Source organism: Globicephala melas, chromosome 12, assembly GCF_963455315.2.
Source record: "Globicephala melas chromosome 12, mGloMel1.2, whole genome shotgun sequence".
NCBI classification, from domain to species: Eukaryota; Metazoa; Chordata; class Mammalia; order Artiodactyla; family Delphinidae; genus Globicephala; species Globicephala melas.
The window spans coordinates 52,534,467-52,548,426 of NC_083325.1; the positions used below are offsets into that span (position 1 = coordinate 52,534,467).

Sequence of the window (13,960 nt, forward strand, 5' to 3'; positions counted from 1 at the left end):
CATCTTTTTAAAAAATTGGGGTATAATTGCTTTACAGTGTTGTGTCAGTTTCTGCTGTACAATGAAGTGAATCAGCTATATGTATACATATACATATATGTATATAGGTCCCCTCCCTCTGGACCTCCCTCCCCCCTTCCCCATCCCACCCATCTAGGTCATCACAGAGCACCAAGCTGATCTATCATCTTATTTGTTTTCTATTTGTCCCACTTATCCTATGTTCATTTTTTCTATCCTTTTTTGTCTTCTTTTAGAATAATCTCATATTTTTTAAAGATTCCATTTCCCTGCTCTTTTAGCTTGTTAATTACACATTATTTTACAACACACATCCTTGACTTATTAAAGTCTAATATAAATTAGTACATGTACTACTTCCTAGACAATGCAGAAACTAAAAGTCATTTTACTCCGTTTACCCTTTCCCACCTCTTGTACTGTTGCTTTCATATACATTAATTTCACATTTATTTAAAACCCCACAATATATTATCATTGTTATTGTTTTAACAGTCAATATTCACTTAGATTTATTCATTTATCCTTTTCTTTGCTCTTTGTCTCTTCCTGTATTTCTTCGTTTTTATCTGGCATCATTTTTCAATTAGTTAAATTTAAAAAAATAGTTTTAGGCTTACAGAAAAATTGCAAAGATAGCACAGAGAATTACCATTTGCCCTGCACCTGCTTCCCCCTATTACTAACTTTCTTCTGCCCAGACAGGAGATAACACTTAAGGGGCAGCACCGGGATAACACTTAAGGGGCAGCACCAGTTTCCCTCTGCCCATCTTGGGTTTCATGGGGCCATCTGTGTCTGATGGCCAGCCTTTATTTACACAAAGACCTGAACAAAGATGTGAAATTATGATTTTTCTTTATCTTTGCCAGACAGCCTTCCCTGGCATTATCCTGTAAATAGCTTTCTTGGGTGATCGGAGTAAAGATGTTATTTCCTGTTACACTGAGCAAGCAAGTGCTGACACGTCGGGAGAGGAGCGAGGTTTACTCTTGAGGATACTTGCATTGAGCTGAACTGTTTTTCTGAACCTACAGGCCTAGTTCTGTCCAGTGGGGCCACCCAGAAAAACTCTTCTCTAGATACTTGAAGGTGGTCTTTTGAGCTCCCCCAAATCTCTAGGATAAACTGTCCCAGTTCTCCAGTCTATTGTCGTGCTATGCTGCGAGTCCCATCACCATTTTAGTTGTCCTTCTTTGAACAAATTCCTGTTGATCTATATCTCTGTTAGAGTGTGGTGCTCAGAGAGGGACAGAATATATGGCAGTTGCTGCCTTCTCACGCTATTGTAGAACTATCAGCTCAGCAAGGTTGGTGCCTAACCCATGGGTCCTCGGTGAGTGGGGTGGTGGCATAGACCCCCCACCCCCCACCCCTCGGCAGAGGCCACCCTGGTCAGCACAGCTGCCACTCCACATTTTAAGCTGCAGCAGGAGCAGATGCACAAGCCCTGGATTTCCCACACCGTCCCAGCCAACCTGCCCCAGTCTGAGCCAGCTCTCTCGTCCAGATTTGAATCTTTAGTTGGAGTCCTGCCTTGGCCTTTAAGCAAGGCCCCCAAACGATGTCAATGTTCATGCTCAGCTGCCCTCGCCTCCACCAGGCTAATGAGGATGAGAAAACATCACTTTGTTTCAGGCCACTGGGTCCTCCAACCGCACTGTCTTCCTTTGTTCCTGCAAGTGCTGGGCCCACCCACAGGGTTTAAAACCAAGGTCCCCACAGGCAGAAAGGGAGGGGGCCGCCCCCTGCACCCTCACACCTGCCTTAGAAAGCAACAAGCCCACCTTACGTTGAATGAGTGCATCCATACGATGGTCCCTGGGTGCTGCGGGAGATGAGGAGAGCCTAGCCACTTCCGCAGACATGGCAGAGAAGCTGTGTGCCTCCCTGCCCTGCCCCTGAGGCTACGGGAGGGGTCAGACCCCAGCCTGCTGGCTTGAACCCCTAAGAGGCCCTCAGGAGGATACACCATCTCTCCCACTCTCTTCCCCTCAGTCACCTGTGGCAGACCAAGGCCTCCAGGCCACGTGTTACCACCAGGCCCTTGTCCCCAGACCTGCTCATCCATCCTTCTCTCCATCTCCCATCCCTCTCCACCCTGAGATCCTGCCATGCACTCTCTGGAGCTCGGTCTGACGTCAGCCACCTCCTAGGTCCCCTGTCTTCTCTGAACATGTCATCACTTTCCTCTTTAACTGGAGTCTGGCTCTCGGCTGAGGGCCCCTGCCCCACCAACCCTCAGGAAGGGGCCGGATTCTCTCTCCTACAGGCAAGTGTCAGGCAGGGCCTGGAGGCAGAGGAGGACTCCTAGCTTCGCCATGCTGCTTCCAAACCCCTTCTCCTCCCTTTTCCCTCCCGCTCGCGGCACTGGACTTTTGCTTAGCCTCACGGCTCTCAACCTCGGCTTCCAGTGATTTCAATTCTCAGCTCATGTCTCTCCTTCACCTTTATGCTCCGTGTCACCGTAACATCCACCTCATAGTCCTGACAGCATCCTGTCTACCCTACTTCCTCAAACTTTCCCCTCAGTGCTATTTTAGCTGCCTCTGAAATCTCAAATTTTGCTTTTATTTTTTAAAAAGAAATTTACATACAGTAAGATTCTTTTTCTGATGTGCAGTTCTGTGATTTTTTGCCCATGTGTCAATTCTCACAACCACCACTACAGACAGGATATAGAACAATTCCGATATTCCAAAGATTCCCTCTGTTCTCCTTTTATATTCAAACTCCCCTAGGCCCTGGCAAGAAATGACCTGTTCTCTGTTCCTGTATTTTTTGCCTTTTCCAGAATGTCATATAAATGGAATTACATAGGATGAACCTTTTGATACTGGCTTGTTTCACTCAACACAATACCTTTGCAATTCATCCATGTTGCCGCTTGAATCAAATTTGTTAACGTTCATTGCTGAGTGGTATTCCAGCATATCAGTGAAATACAGCGTTGTTTTTTTTTTTTAAATCCATACCTCCGCTGAAGGACGTTCAGGTTGTTTCCAGTTCTTGGTGATTAGAAATAACGCTGCTATAAATATCGGTGGGCAGATTTTGTGTGAATTAAAAAATTTCACTTTTTTAAGATAAATACCTAGAAGTAGTATTGTTGCGTCATATGTAAGTATAAATAAACAGCCATAGGGTGTCCGTGTTTCACATGTGGGGAGACAGGCAGAGAGAGGTGAGGCGGCCTGCCCTGGGCTAGTGCAGGGTTCAAGCTTAGCGGGGCCACCAACCCATTTCCCCATCTCCGGACCCAGCTCTCTCTTGCCGCCCACCTGGGTGCGGGCTGGGACGGGGGAGGGACACAGGGTGGAGGCGCTCACCTGGGGACAGGCCTGGCCGTAAGGTGGGGCCCCGGCGCATCAGGTACAGCATGCAGTGGGGCTGGCGCTCCTTGAAGGGCAGCTTCCCGGTCACCATGGTGTAGAGGTTGACACCTCTGGGGGCATGGGCTTCCCAGGGCGTGCCCCCTCCCCACCCCGCCACTCCCCTCCCCTCCCTAGGGGTCCTGGAGCCCGTGAGGTGGCGCGCACAGGCTCCACGGGTCAGCCTGCTCCCCGCTGTACCTCTCGCTCGTGAGGACCGCCAGGGCTGTGTAGGCCACAGAGCCGCAGAGGAAAAAAAAAAAAAGCTTCCCCTCCTCTGACAATGACGGCATGGTTCCCTCTTTCTACACCTCACTCTGACCCCTCTTTGACCTCATTAAGACCTCTAATTCACTGAACCTACCTTTTTTTTCATTGGCCATCAACCTCTTCATATTTTTTCTTTCCTTCTCACACAGTTTCGTTTTCATGGTCCATCATAATAGTCATTCTCTTAGAAACATTCCTCTCTGCCGTCACAATAGAAACATTCCCTAATATAGCTCAGCTTCAAAAAAAATTTCCCCTAAAAAATCAGTAACTTTACAATGGAAAAACCTGACAGACACTCCCTCAGCCAAGTGATAAAGATTAACATCCACAGGGATAAGCCACATTGATAGCATGCACCCTTGATACGAGGTGATGACAGTGGCACTTTACCTCTGGTCTTCCTCCCCCAAACCCATAGCCTCTGTCTAAGAAAACCATCAGAGAAATCCAAATCGAAGGATGCTGTTCTGTAAGAATATCCGACCAGCACTCCTCAAAACTGTCAAAGTCATCAATAACACAGAAGGTGCGAATAACTATTATGATGGACTGTGAAAACTGTCACCGTTTAGGGAAGCCTAAGGAGACACGACAATTAGATGTAATGTGGTCTCTTGGATAGGATCCTGGAACAGCAAAAAAGATGTTAGGTAAAAACTAAAGAAGCCTGAATAAAGTACAGACTCTAGATAATAAAAGCATACCAATATGGGTTCCTTAGTTGTGACATACGTGCCGCAGTTAAGTTAGCAATAGGGGGAGCTCCGTGCAGGAACTCTAATATTTTTGCAACTTTTCTGTAAATCTATAATTATTCTAAAATAAAAGTTCATTAAATGTTTTTTAGAAAAACTTCCCCTGACCCCTTCCTCCAGCTCTACTCCATTTCCCTGCTCCCCTTCATGGGGAGACTTTTTTTTAAAATTTATTTTATTGAAGTATAGTTGATTTACAATGTTGTGTTAATTTCTGCTGTACAGCAAAGTGATTCAGTTATACAAATATATACATTCTTTTTCATATTCTTTTCCATTATGGTTTATTATAGGTTATTGAATATAGTTTTCTGTGCTAGACAGTAGGTCCTTGTTGCTTATCTATTTTATGTATAGTAGTGTGTATCTGTTAATTCCATACTCCTAATTTATTCCTCCCCTCCTTTCCCCTTTGGTAACCATAAATTTGTTTTCTATATCTGTGAATCTGTTTCTATTTCATAAATAAGTTCATTTATATATTTTTAAAATTCCACATATAAGTGATATCATATAATATTTGTCTTTCTCTGTCTGACTTACTTCACTTAGTATGGTAATCTCTAGGTCCATCCATGTTGCTGCAAATGGCATCATTTCATTCTTTTCACAGGGAAACTTCTTGAAGAAGTTGTGTATTGCTGTGGTCTCTGTGCCTTCACCCCAGCCTGCCCATGCCTCAATCCACTCCCATCACACCTCCGTCCTTAGCTCTCCACCACCAGCTCTCTAGTCAAGGTCAATGATGATCTCCATGTTGCCAAACCCCAGAGCCATTATTTCCTCCTCACTTTACCTGGCCTTTCAGTCTAGTATGTGATCCAGTTAACTATTCCTACTTCTTTTTTTTTTTTTTTTTTTTTTTTGTGCGGTACGCGGGCCTCTCGCTGTTGTAGCCTCTCCCGTTGCGGAGCACAGGCTCCGGACGCGCAGGCTCAGCGGCCATGGCTCACGGGCCCAGCCGCTCCGCGGCATGTGGGATCTTCCCGGACCGGGGCACGAACCCGCGTCCCCTGCAGGTGGACTCTCAACCACTGCGCCACAGGGAAGCCCAACTATTCCTACTTCTTAAAACATCCTCCTCTCTTGGCTTCTGGGATACTGAAATCCTGGGGTTTTTTTCCTACCTGTTGCTGTTCCCACCAGCCTCTTTGCTGGCTCCTCCTCTCTCTGACTTCTACCAGCGCTGCCATGGCCCAGGGCTCTATCTTAGGGCTCTACTGTTTGCCTGTGCTCTTACCTCCTAGGTATAGTTCATCCAATCTCAGGGATTTAAGTACAGTTTACCTACGGTCAATCCCCAAGTTAGTATCTCCAGCCTCGACCCTATGAGGTAGGCACTCTTATCATGGTCCTTTCACAGGAAAGCAGACACGGGCTATCAGACATGAAGGGGCTTCCCCCAGGTTACACAGCTAGAAGCAGCAGAGCCAGGATTTGAACCCTGGTCTGTCTGACTCCAGGCCTGTGCTGTGAGTGGCCAGGCTGCCCTGCCGCCCTCTCCTTCCATCCCAGCTCCTGACCCCGCCTGATCCCCAGGGTCTTCTGCACGTGCTGCTCATTCTGGCCTCATGCCTTTGTCCCCCTCGTCCATCCACATCTAGAATAACCCTCCCCCACACCGCCTCCCTCTGCATCCTCTTCCATCGCATGGCTGGTTGGGAGGATTTTCCACCCCTGAGGCCCAGGTTGATCTGTCCTGGCCTCCTCTGAACTTCCCCAGGACCTGGGGTCCACCCTAAAGCAACTGAGGGCTCATTTGTATCTATAAGGTTCCCGCTTTCTGAACCCAAGATGGGGGTCCTTGGCCCAAGTACAAGCGCACCTGGGTGACATTGAAACACGGTATCTGTGACTGGGACTGCCTGGGAAAATGTGGGCTGTGGGCCTCCAACACTGTACACCAGCTTGTACGGGCGTCTGAGTTATCCAGGGTGGTTTTTATTTGAGAAGTACTTCAAAACCCTTTTCTCCTGGGGCCTGGGAGGCCAAGGAAGAGTCAGTCTAGAAGTGAAGGGGTTGGTTTAGTTTTCACCGAGGTCACAGAGAGGCCAAGCAGTTCCCACGGGGGCCACTGATCAAAGGAATATTTTGAAGAAATGGGGTGACGCTGTGATCATGATCATTTTAGAAGAACTGAAAGTGCCCTGAGGGAAGAGACAAGGCCCAGGCCTGTGAGGTGGTGGTGGGAAGGGCCGTGTGTGGGAAGGGCCTGTGCACTGGCTGAGAAATCAAGACCTGATGTCATGGGCCAAGGACGTGGCCCCTTTCACTTATGGTGAGTTCGGCCTCAGTCCCCGTGATGCTGGCCTGGGTTTTGCTCCCAGCCCTGCCACTTTGTCTCCCTGGGCGTCAGTATTCTCATCTCTAGAATTAAGAGGTTGAAAAAATAAATGACGGGGTTGGGCTACGTCATTTCCGGGTCCTTTTCAGCATCTTGAGTCCATCTGGGAAAATACATCCAGTACTGTCTTACTGCGGACACTCCTGACTTGAGAGAAGAGCCCAGCTAACCTGGTCACTCTTATGCAGGCCTCCCGATAAAAGTTTTTTCACGTAGAGCAGAGGATGCGCAGGGGCCAGGAGAGCAGGGCTGTAGGTGGTTGAATCTTGTATGTTATGAAGGAAATGGTTCTGCATCGTATCTCCAGAAAAACCCACAGTTCACCCCCCTGCCCAATTTGAAATGTTCATCAGAGCCCATGCTTCAGGAGCGGGGAAATCTTGCCCTGCATGGATCAGAGGGAACTCCACCAGGTGGGGCTGTCTCCTTTCTCAGCTCTGGGTCTGAGTGTCCCCACCCCCTGCAAAAGACAGACTTCTCTTCTGGAGTCTGCCAAGCAAAGCAAGCTCTGGGAAGGTGCCACGTCCCACCAAGGTTTGCCCACCTGGAGGAGAACGCATCCAGAGTCAGGAGGAACCCCAATGGCTGATCTATTGCTAATTCTACACTGGCCGCTGCCGCTGCACACCCGGCCATGCAGGCACATACCTAGTCCTAAGCCACCTGCATTTTATAAAAATCATTTTTTTAATTGAAGTATAGTTGATTTACACTGTTGTTAGTTCCAGGTGTACGGCAGAGTGGCCACCTGCATTTTGGAAAGTGAAATCTGACATGAGGAGCTTTTAAATCAGTCTTCACTCGATTGCTAGAGACAAAACATAAAGGAAGCAGGGTGACTTGGGTGGGGCCCATGTCTTGTGCTTGAGTGCTTTGGAGGGGCTGAGTTCCTCTAATCCATCAGGGACAGTGGCCTCAGTGTCCCCCCACCCCACCCCAGCTTGCTGCGCTTAGAAGCAAGAGGAGCTTGGAGCTGCCCTGCACCCCCAAGGGCTGGAGGACACAATCCCAGCCTTCAGGTGGTTGTGCAATGGCCTCGCCTTAAGGACACCTCTTAAATTGTTGGGGGGTCAGGATAGCACCCACCCAGGTCTGAGTCCTGAGCTTGCCAATGCTTTCAGGCAACTCTGCTCCTGAAGGATGAGCTAAAATATGTCATTCATGGAAGAGCTTCAGAAAAAGAAGAGATGATGTTTTCAGGAAGTCCAAGATGGTGGGCGGGCAGAGCCCAGAAAATCCAATCTGAAGATCCAGGCAGTTGGGAAGAGAAGAGATGAGTAAGCACAGAAACAGAGGGGGAGGTCTACAGGTTCACGTAATAACGACAGGAATGGTCTATTTGGAAATGAAAACAGAGCCCTGCCATGAACTCTACCTCCCAGCAGGCACGTCGGCATGAGGGGAAAGCACAGCCCACACTATGTTTACATTTCTTTCTTCTGTTAGCAGGGTGTGACTGGCCTGAGCCACTTAATATGGCCCTCAGTTTCATCTGTGAAATGGGTGCTCATGGATCGCTCAGCCCGAGGTTCGAGTGAGCTAACAAGGTAAGTGTGAAACCACACCACGTGGACTGAACGCGTAGGGGAACTGTAAGTGTGTGACCCGGGAACGCTGATTCTAGGACTGACCATTTTGAGCAGAGGCCACTGCTGGGTCCCTCCCCCCATCCCACCATGGAGATGGCATCTCTTTCCAAGCAGGCCATGACTTGGAAAAGTAAAATTTGAATTAGGGAACCCATCACGCCCCTGTCCAGTTGGGGCTATTGCCGGGCTCTGGCTCCGTCTGAGGTTATCCTGGCCTTTCCCGTGCACATTCTAGCTGGGAGGGCCCGCGTGAGCCCTGCCGCCTCCAAACAGGTCTCCTCTGAGCCCCAGAGCTCAGGCGGCTCCTTTCCCCTGAGAGCCTTCATCCGAAGTGCGGCGTGTGAATACATGTAGGCAGCCGAGTTTTCAGGCTGCTTCCTATAATTTTCTGAAGACAGGAACCCTGACTTCTTTTCTCGGGCCCCTCACAGAACATAGAAAAAGAGGCCCCCAGAAATATGGACCATGCGTATTTGGTCCATGGACCAAATATGGACCATGGCTTCCTGGTCTTAGTTGCCGAGTTTTAACATTAGCCTTTTCTTCCTTTCTCCAGATTCCTATCAATCAGCTGGCCTCAGTCGCCTCACAAAGATCAGTGCCCATGTTCGTTTTCTGTAAACTGTTTAATAAATACATACTTCACTTTACATCAGTGTAGCCCATGATAAACCCACAGGAAACAAGAGCCACCAGCAGTGGTAGGATCAGAATACTTTAATAAGATAGCAGAGTGTCAAAATACATTTCCTTATAAAGTTAAGCTCCCGTATAGTAATAATGTTGTCAGTAGGAATTTGACATTTATAATAATGTTCACGAAATCATTATGTTGATTGATAGATAAAGTTAATATGAAGTTTGGAATATTTTTCAGAGTGTTTTAGTAAAACTGCAAGGGTAAAATGCCCTTCATGCTGAGGCAAACACACAGAGAAAATCAAACACCAGCGCTTACATGTCAGTAACCCTTCAAGTTCTGCCGCCTGCCGTACGTGAGGCAGGGCTGTGGTGCTCAAGTAACATTTTTGGCAACACAGTGACTAGGTAATTTTTCTTTTGAGATTTAAATTTTATTTTGTTTGGGGCAGTAAGTCCATCCAGCCTTACCAAATTCTTGGCTTGCTGTGTTTTGCTTTGTGTGTTTCTAGAAACTTCTTCATTGTACCCATGATGGAAAAGTTTCACGTGATTGCTATTTCGAAAACAAATGGCATCGTCCCTCTTACCTGGTGAGTTACAAGACGCTCTGAGAACACTGTTTTCAGTGCTTCCTACCTATACACGTCACTTCTGGGGACAGACAGACCTCAAGGAGGGCCAGGGGCTGTCCCCGGAGGTCTGCCTGCTGCACCTCGGCCGTGTAGGGCGAGCTGATGGTGTGGCTGAGGAAGGGGCATGAGATGCGGCTGGTCAGGACCAGGAGCCCCCCTGTGTGCCCCCCTCAGTCCAGCTCCACGGGCTCCAAGGTGGTGAGCTGGGAGGATGTGGACTGGGTCCCTATACCATTTCTAAATCCTCACTTTCTTTCATGAATTCCCATCTAAACCATCTCATGGTAGTTCTGGAAATATCCAAGTGTGCCCCATGAAAGACCATTAGAGTCACATAGCTCAGTGCACTTGAAGGGCTGGCAATGAAACCTGAAGAAGAGTTTAAAGCGCTTCCCCTCCCTTAGATTTGTCCCTAGCCTCCACCCCTGACGTGCCGTCAGACCCTCTTGGCAGTAATAATAATACGTACATACATACAGAATACATACAGAACATGAGGAGAAGGCAGCTGGCAATGCTCCCGCATAATGATTCCACTTTCTGGATTGTGCGCCACGCCTATGGCATGTCCCGAAAGCAAAAAGGCAACAGAGAGGGAGACCTTGAGCAGGGTTAGTACAGGCCCGTGGAGTTCTGTACAATTCTGCAGTGTCAGCAACACCATGAAAAAGAAGATTTAACAGCTTAAAAAAGATCTTAAAAAAGTGATTTTGTGAGCAGGATTCCATTTCCGCTTCTAAGTTTTTAGATATTATAAAGTACCCATATATAAGATAAACACTTAACCCAGATATAAATTTTCTTTTTAAAAAACTCAGTTATGTTTTTGAATAATAATTTAAAAAACTCCACCAAATGCAGGGGGAAAACACCAGTTTAGGAAAAGCCATACTGTGTAACTTTCACAGATAACCACATACAACGGAGTTCACCCTTCACATTTTTTTCCCCCAAAAAAATCGTATCAAAATTAGAGCAAAGAGTTGGCTAAAAAAAAAAAAAAGACTGAAATTTACAATACAGTGATTAGTTTTACAAAAGAAAGGAGGAGGGCTGAGAGAGAGAGGCCACAAATCAAGCTGAGAGAGCAAAATTATTTTGTTTCTCTTTGGCAACAACAACAAAATCCTTTTAGTTAAATGAAGCCAAAGCTTTCCCTAAAGAACAAACAAACATACACCAAACTTGTTAGTATGAATTGTGTGTGTGTGAGAGAGAGAGAGAGAAACCCGTGAATAATATAAATTAGAAGTAATTGAAGTTGGGGAAAGAACAATCTTATAAAATTTAAGAACATTTCCATTGACAGAACAAAACATAGCAGGTAAAACAATTGTATTTTAAAAATATGAATAATAAAGTGAGCATCTTCAGAAAAAGGCCACTACTTGGTGACCTGGGCAAGTTTGCCAGGTAAGTATATCTTGTAAAAAGTGTGTTGGTGTTAGAAATATCTAGTTGCAAAAAAACAGACGGAGACCGTGAAGCTGGTGGGACGGCATGGGAAGGGGGTGCCTGTCAGTGGGTGGCCCTGGCTCAGGTGGCCTGGTCCAGGGCTCTGAGGAGGTCCCCTCCTTGGAGGAGCGTGGAGCTTCCTGGGACAGGAACGTTCACCTCACAGTCATATCTGGTCAATTCCGGCAGCAAGTAGGGCTCAAACGAGGGTCCGAGCAGCCGGCTTGTCATGCCTGAAAGAAGAGTTAGTGCCCTTATTTTCAAAACCCTAAATCAAACATCTGGAAAAGGGTCTATTCCATAAGAGGCCAGCATGGAGGAGACGTGTTGGGAAAGCAAGGGGCATTTCCAGTTTTCATGACTCGGGGGGCAGCCCTCATTTCACTTTCTTCAATGTTGTCTGTCTTTCCCTAGTGATCCAGCCCATGCAGAGAGCAGGGACCCAGCAGAAAGCATGTCGTCTCCATCCCATCAGGTGAGAGGGGGCTGAGACCCCGGCGGGGAGAGTGTGCAGTGCAGACAGAGCAGGGAATGTTCGGGGGACAGGGAGGTTGGATGGAAGGAGAGCCCACGAAGGCCTCCTGGCCTGGGAGGTGGAGGCGTGAGCCAGCGCCTGGGCAAGGCTCGGGGTTGCCAACTGACCCATGCCCACTGTGCACTGGCAGCCGGAAGAAAGGCCGAACAGAGAGAGGGAGCTCTGAAGCAGCTGGTGCCTGCACGCACTTGCACACACACACATTACATGCACGTACACAAAATGTACACACGTGCATATATACATGTGTGCACACACACAGGTCCTTCAAGGGCCTGACTTCCAGTTTCAGGACCCCCCCACCCTTGGCTGCCCCTCTTTCTCTCATGCTGAGAAGGGGAGGCTCCCAGCACCCCACTTCCCAGGAAGAGCAGGCCCGGGTTCCTGGAGGCGGCTCTGGAAGCCCTTCGTCGGCCCCAGTAACGCGAGGCGCCGGCTCTCCCTTCCCCTGGCTTGGCCGCAGCACCTCATCCCCGGCCCCCCCATGCCTGCCTCCCCCACTCGACCTCGCTCCCTCGTGGACGGGGCGGGTCTCACGCCTCTCTGCAGCACCGCAGTAGCAACGGATACTTGCTCACCAGCCCTTTCTAATCCCCCCTTCTTTTACCCTAAGAAACGACCTGAGTTTAAAAAGAATATTATTTTTCCCCTGAAAAGGATGAGTTTCCACTCAAGGAAACTGGGTGCACAGCAGGGACGATAATGCTGGCTCCCACTTACTGCAAACACATCCACGGACTCTACACTTTGCACGCGAGCCTCTTATTTAAATGTGTGGCCTGCTCCGTCCTCCAGCTGGTCACGAGCAGAATTCTTAGCCCAGGCCTGTCTTGTGACTCTAAAGCTCTGAAGCACTGAGCAGCAGTTTGCCCCGAACCATACTGCTGAGGAAATTTCTCTTTTTTAGGGCAGGGGTCCAACAATGTTTCACCCAAACTACAAGCAACCTTTCCGTGACAACATCTACATTTCACAAGATGGTAACAGACTAAGGTGGCCAGTCCTCCCAGAAAGCAAGGTCCAGTAGGGTGAGTCTTCCCAAACCAGCCTGGCCCCCCTCCCAGCAGCACGTCCTCAGCTCAGCTCCTGCCTGAGCTCAGAGTGATGCCCCCCCGGTAGGCAGTAACGCGAAGAACTGAGCAAAAGGCAGGCATAGGCTCGGGGGCTCTTAAGGTGGAAGAGCCCCGGGTGGCACCTGGTTAGTGGAGGGTTCCTTCTCGAGCCCTGTGGACACGTGGCCTTCCAGCCCCTGCTGCAGTACTTGGGGGAAAAGAGGGCTCGCCCTTCTCAAGGCAGCTGCCTTTCATGAGCAGGTTCATCCTGGAGCTGAGCTGAGACCCACTGCCTTGTCCGTCCCCTGGCCCACACCCTCCCAAACCCAGCAGCCCCTGGAACAGTGCCCCCATTCCTGAGCGCACCCACCTGACACCTTGTGAGCCGCTGGTAGGCCGTAGTCCTGGTACTGGGGGGTGTAACAATGCGGGGGGAACCCACTCTTGGCGGGCTCCCCGGGGCTCACGGCAGATGGCAGCTGTGGCGGTGTTAAGTGTCTCAGGGGCTGGCTCCCGCCTCTCATGGGATTTCGGATGAACTCATCTGAAAGGCCAATGTCAGACAGTGGGGGGAGAGACCGTGACGCCCCCAACGTCCCTCTTTCCTTCACACAAGGAGCCCAGAGGTTTCTGACGGCGGCACCCGGGCCAGAGTGGAAAGCGGGGGGGGGGGCGGGGGGGGGGGCGGGGGGGCGGAGACACCCTCCTGTCCTCGCAAGCCTCGGACGGGAGGGAGTGGGGAGCCCCGCCACCGGCACAATGCCTTCCCCCAGGCCTGTGCTCACCACTGGGGACGTCTGCGCTCATCAGAGGGCAGTTCCCACTGCCCCGGAGACTCTTCATCCTTTTCCACATCAAGTGTGAAGTGCTGCTGCCTGGTGGATCCCCCTGGGGGTGGAAGTGCAGAGGTTGAGGGGAGAGGCCAGAGACCCAGGTCCTCAAGCTGCGTCAGGCTGAGGTGGGCAGCGCTCTGCGCCAGCCTGGCTCTCTGTGCTCAGCCCCCGCTCCCCGCCGGCCTCCCCAGGGGCGGCGCTCACCCCACTCATGTCTTGGAAGGCTTGCTCCTCGTATTCCAGCTGTCGCTTCAGCTTCAGCTTGTTGGAGAGGGCGACCATGGCCGGGCTCATCACATCTGGGCCCTGAGGCCCGAAGCCCTTTGCAGACCTGCCAAGCCCAAGAGATGGGCGTGAGGGAGTCTGGAGCCCCACACACCCAGGGCCCTCCCAGAACGAACACTCATGGCCGTGGCGGCTCCAAGACCCCAAATGCAGAGTCCTGAAGGAGGGGCGGT

General features: G+C 49.7%; 2 protein-coding genes across 5 annotated transcripts in view; one reads left to right on the plus strand and one right to left on the minus strand.

The window, feature by feature from the left end:
- LOC115854048 (uncharacterized) overlaps positions 1-13,960 on the plus strand; it is an 85,794-nt gene that overhangs the window by 64,075 nt on the left and 7,759 nt on the right. The window contains exons 2-5 of one of the 3 annotated variants that reach the window (XM_070046820.1): positions 8,211-8,311; positions 9,505-9,585; positions 11,497-11,557; positions 12,525-12,645. In XM_070046820.1, coding sequence (XP_069902921.1) covers positions 8,211-8,311; positions 9,505-9,585; positions 11,497-11,557; positions 12,525-12,644 — 363 coding nt within the window. In that variant the 3' untranslated portion in view covers position 12,645. Of the gene's footprint in view, positions 1-8,210; positions 8,312-9,504; positions 9,586-11,496; positions 11,558-12,524; positions 13,329-13,960 lie in introns of those variants that run through there. The other 2 variants (XM_070046822.1, XM_070046821.1) reach the window with 2 other exon arrangements.
- Positions 9,051-13,960, minus strand: part of EPAS1 (endothelial PAS domain protein 1) — an 88,750-nt gene continuing 83,840 nt past the window's right edge. For both annotated transcript variants that reach the window (XM_030857763.3, XM_070046819.1), the window contains 4 exons: positions 13,707-13,833; positions 13,455-13,557; positions 13,040-13,213; positions 9,051-11,315 (listed from right to left, as the gene is read on the minus strand). In XM_030857763.3, coding sequence (XP_030713623.1) covers positions 11,164-11,315; positions 13,040-13,213; positions 13,455-13,557; positions 13,707-13,833 — 556 coding nt within the window. In that variant the 3' untranslated portion in view covers positions 9,051-11,163. The remainder of the gene's footprint in view (positions 11,316-13,039; positions 13,214-13,454; positions 13,558-13,706; positions 13,834-13,960) is intronic.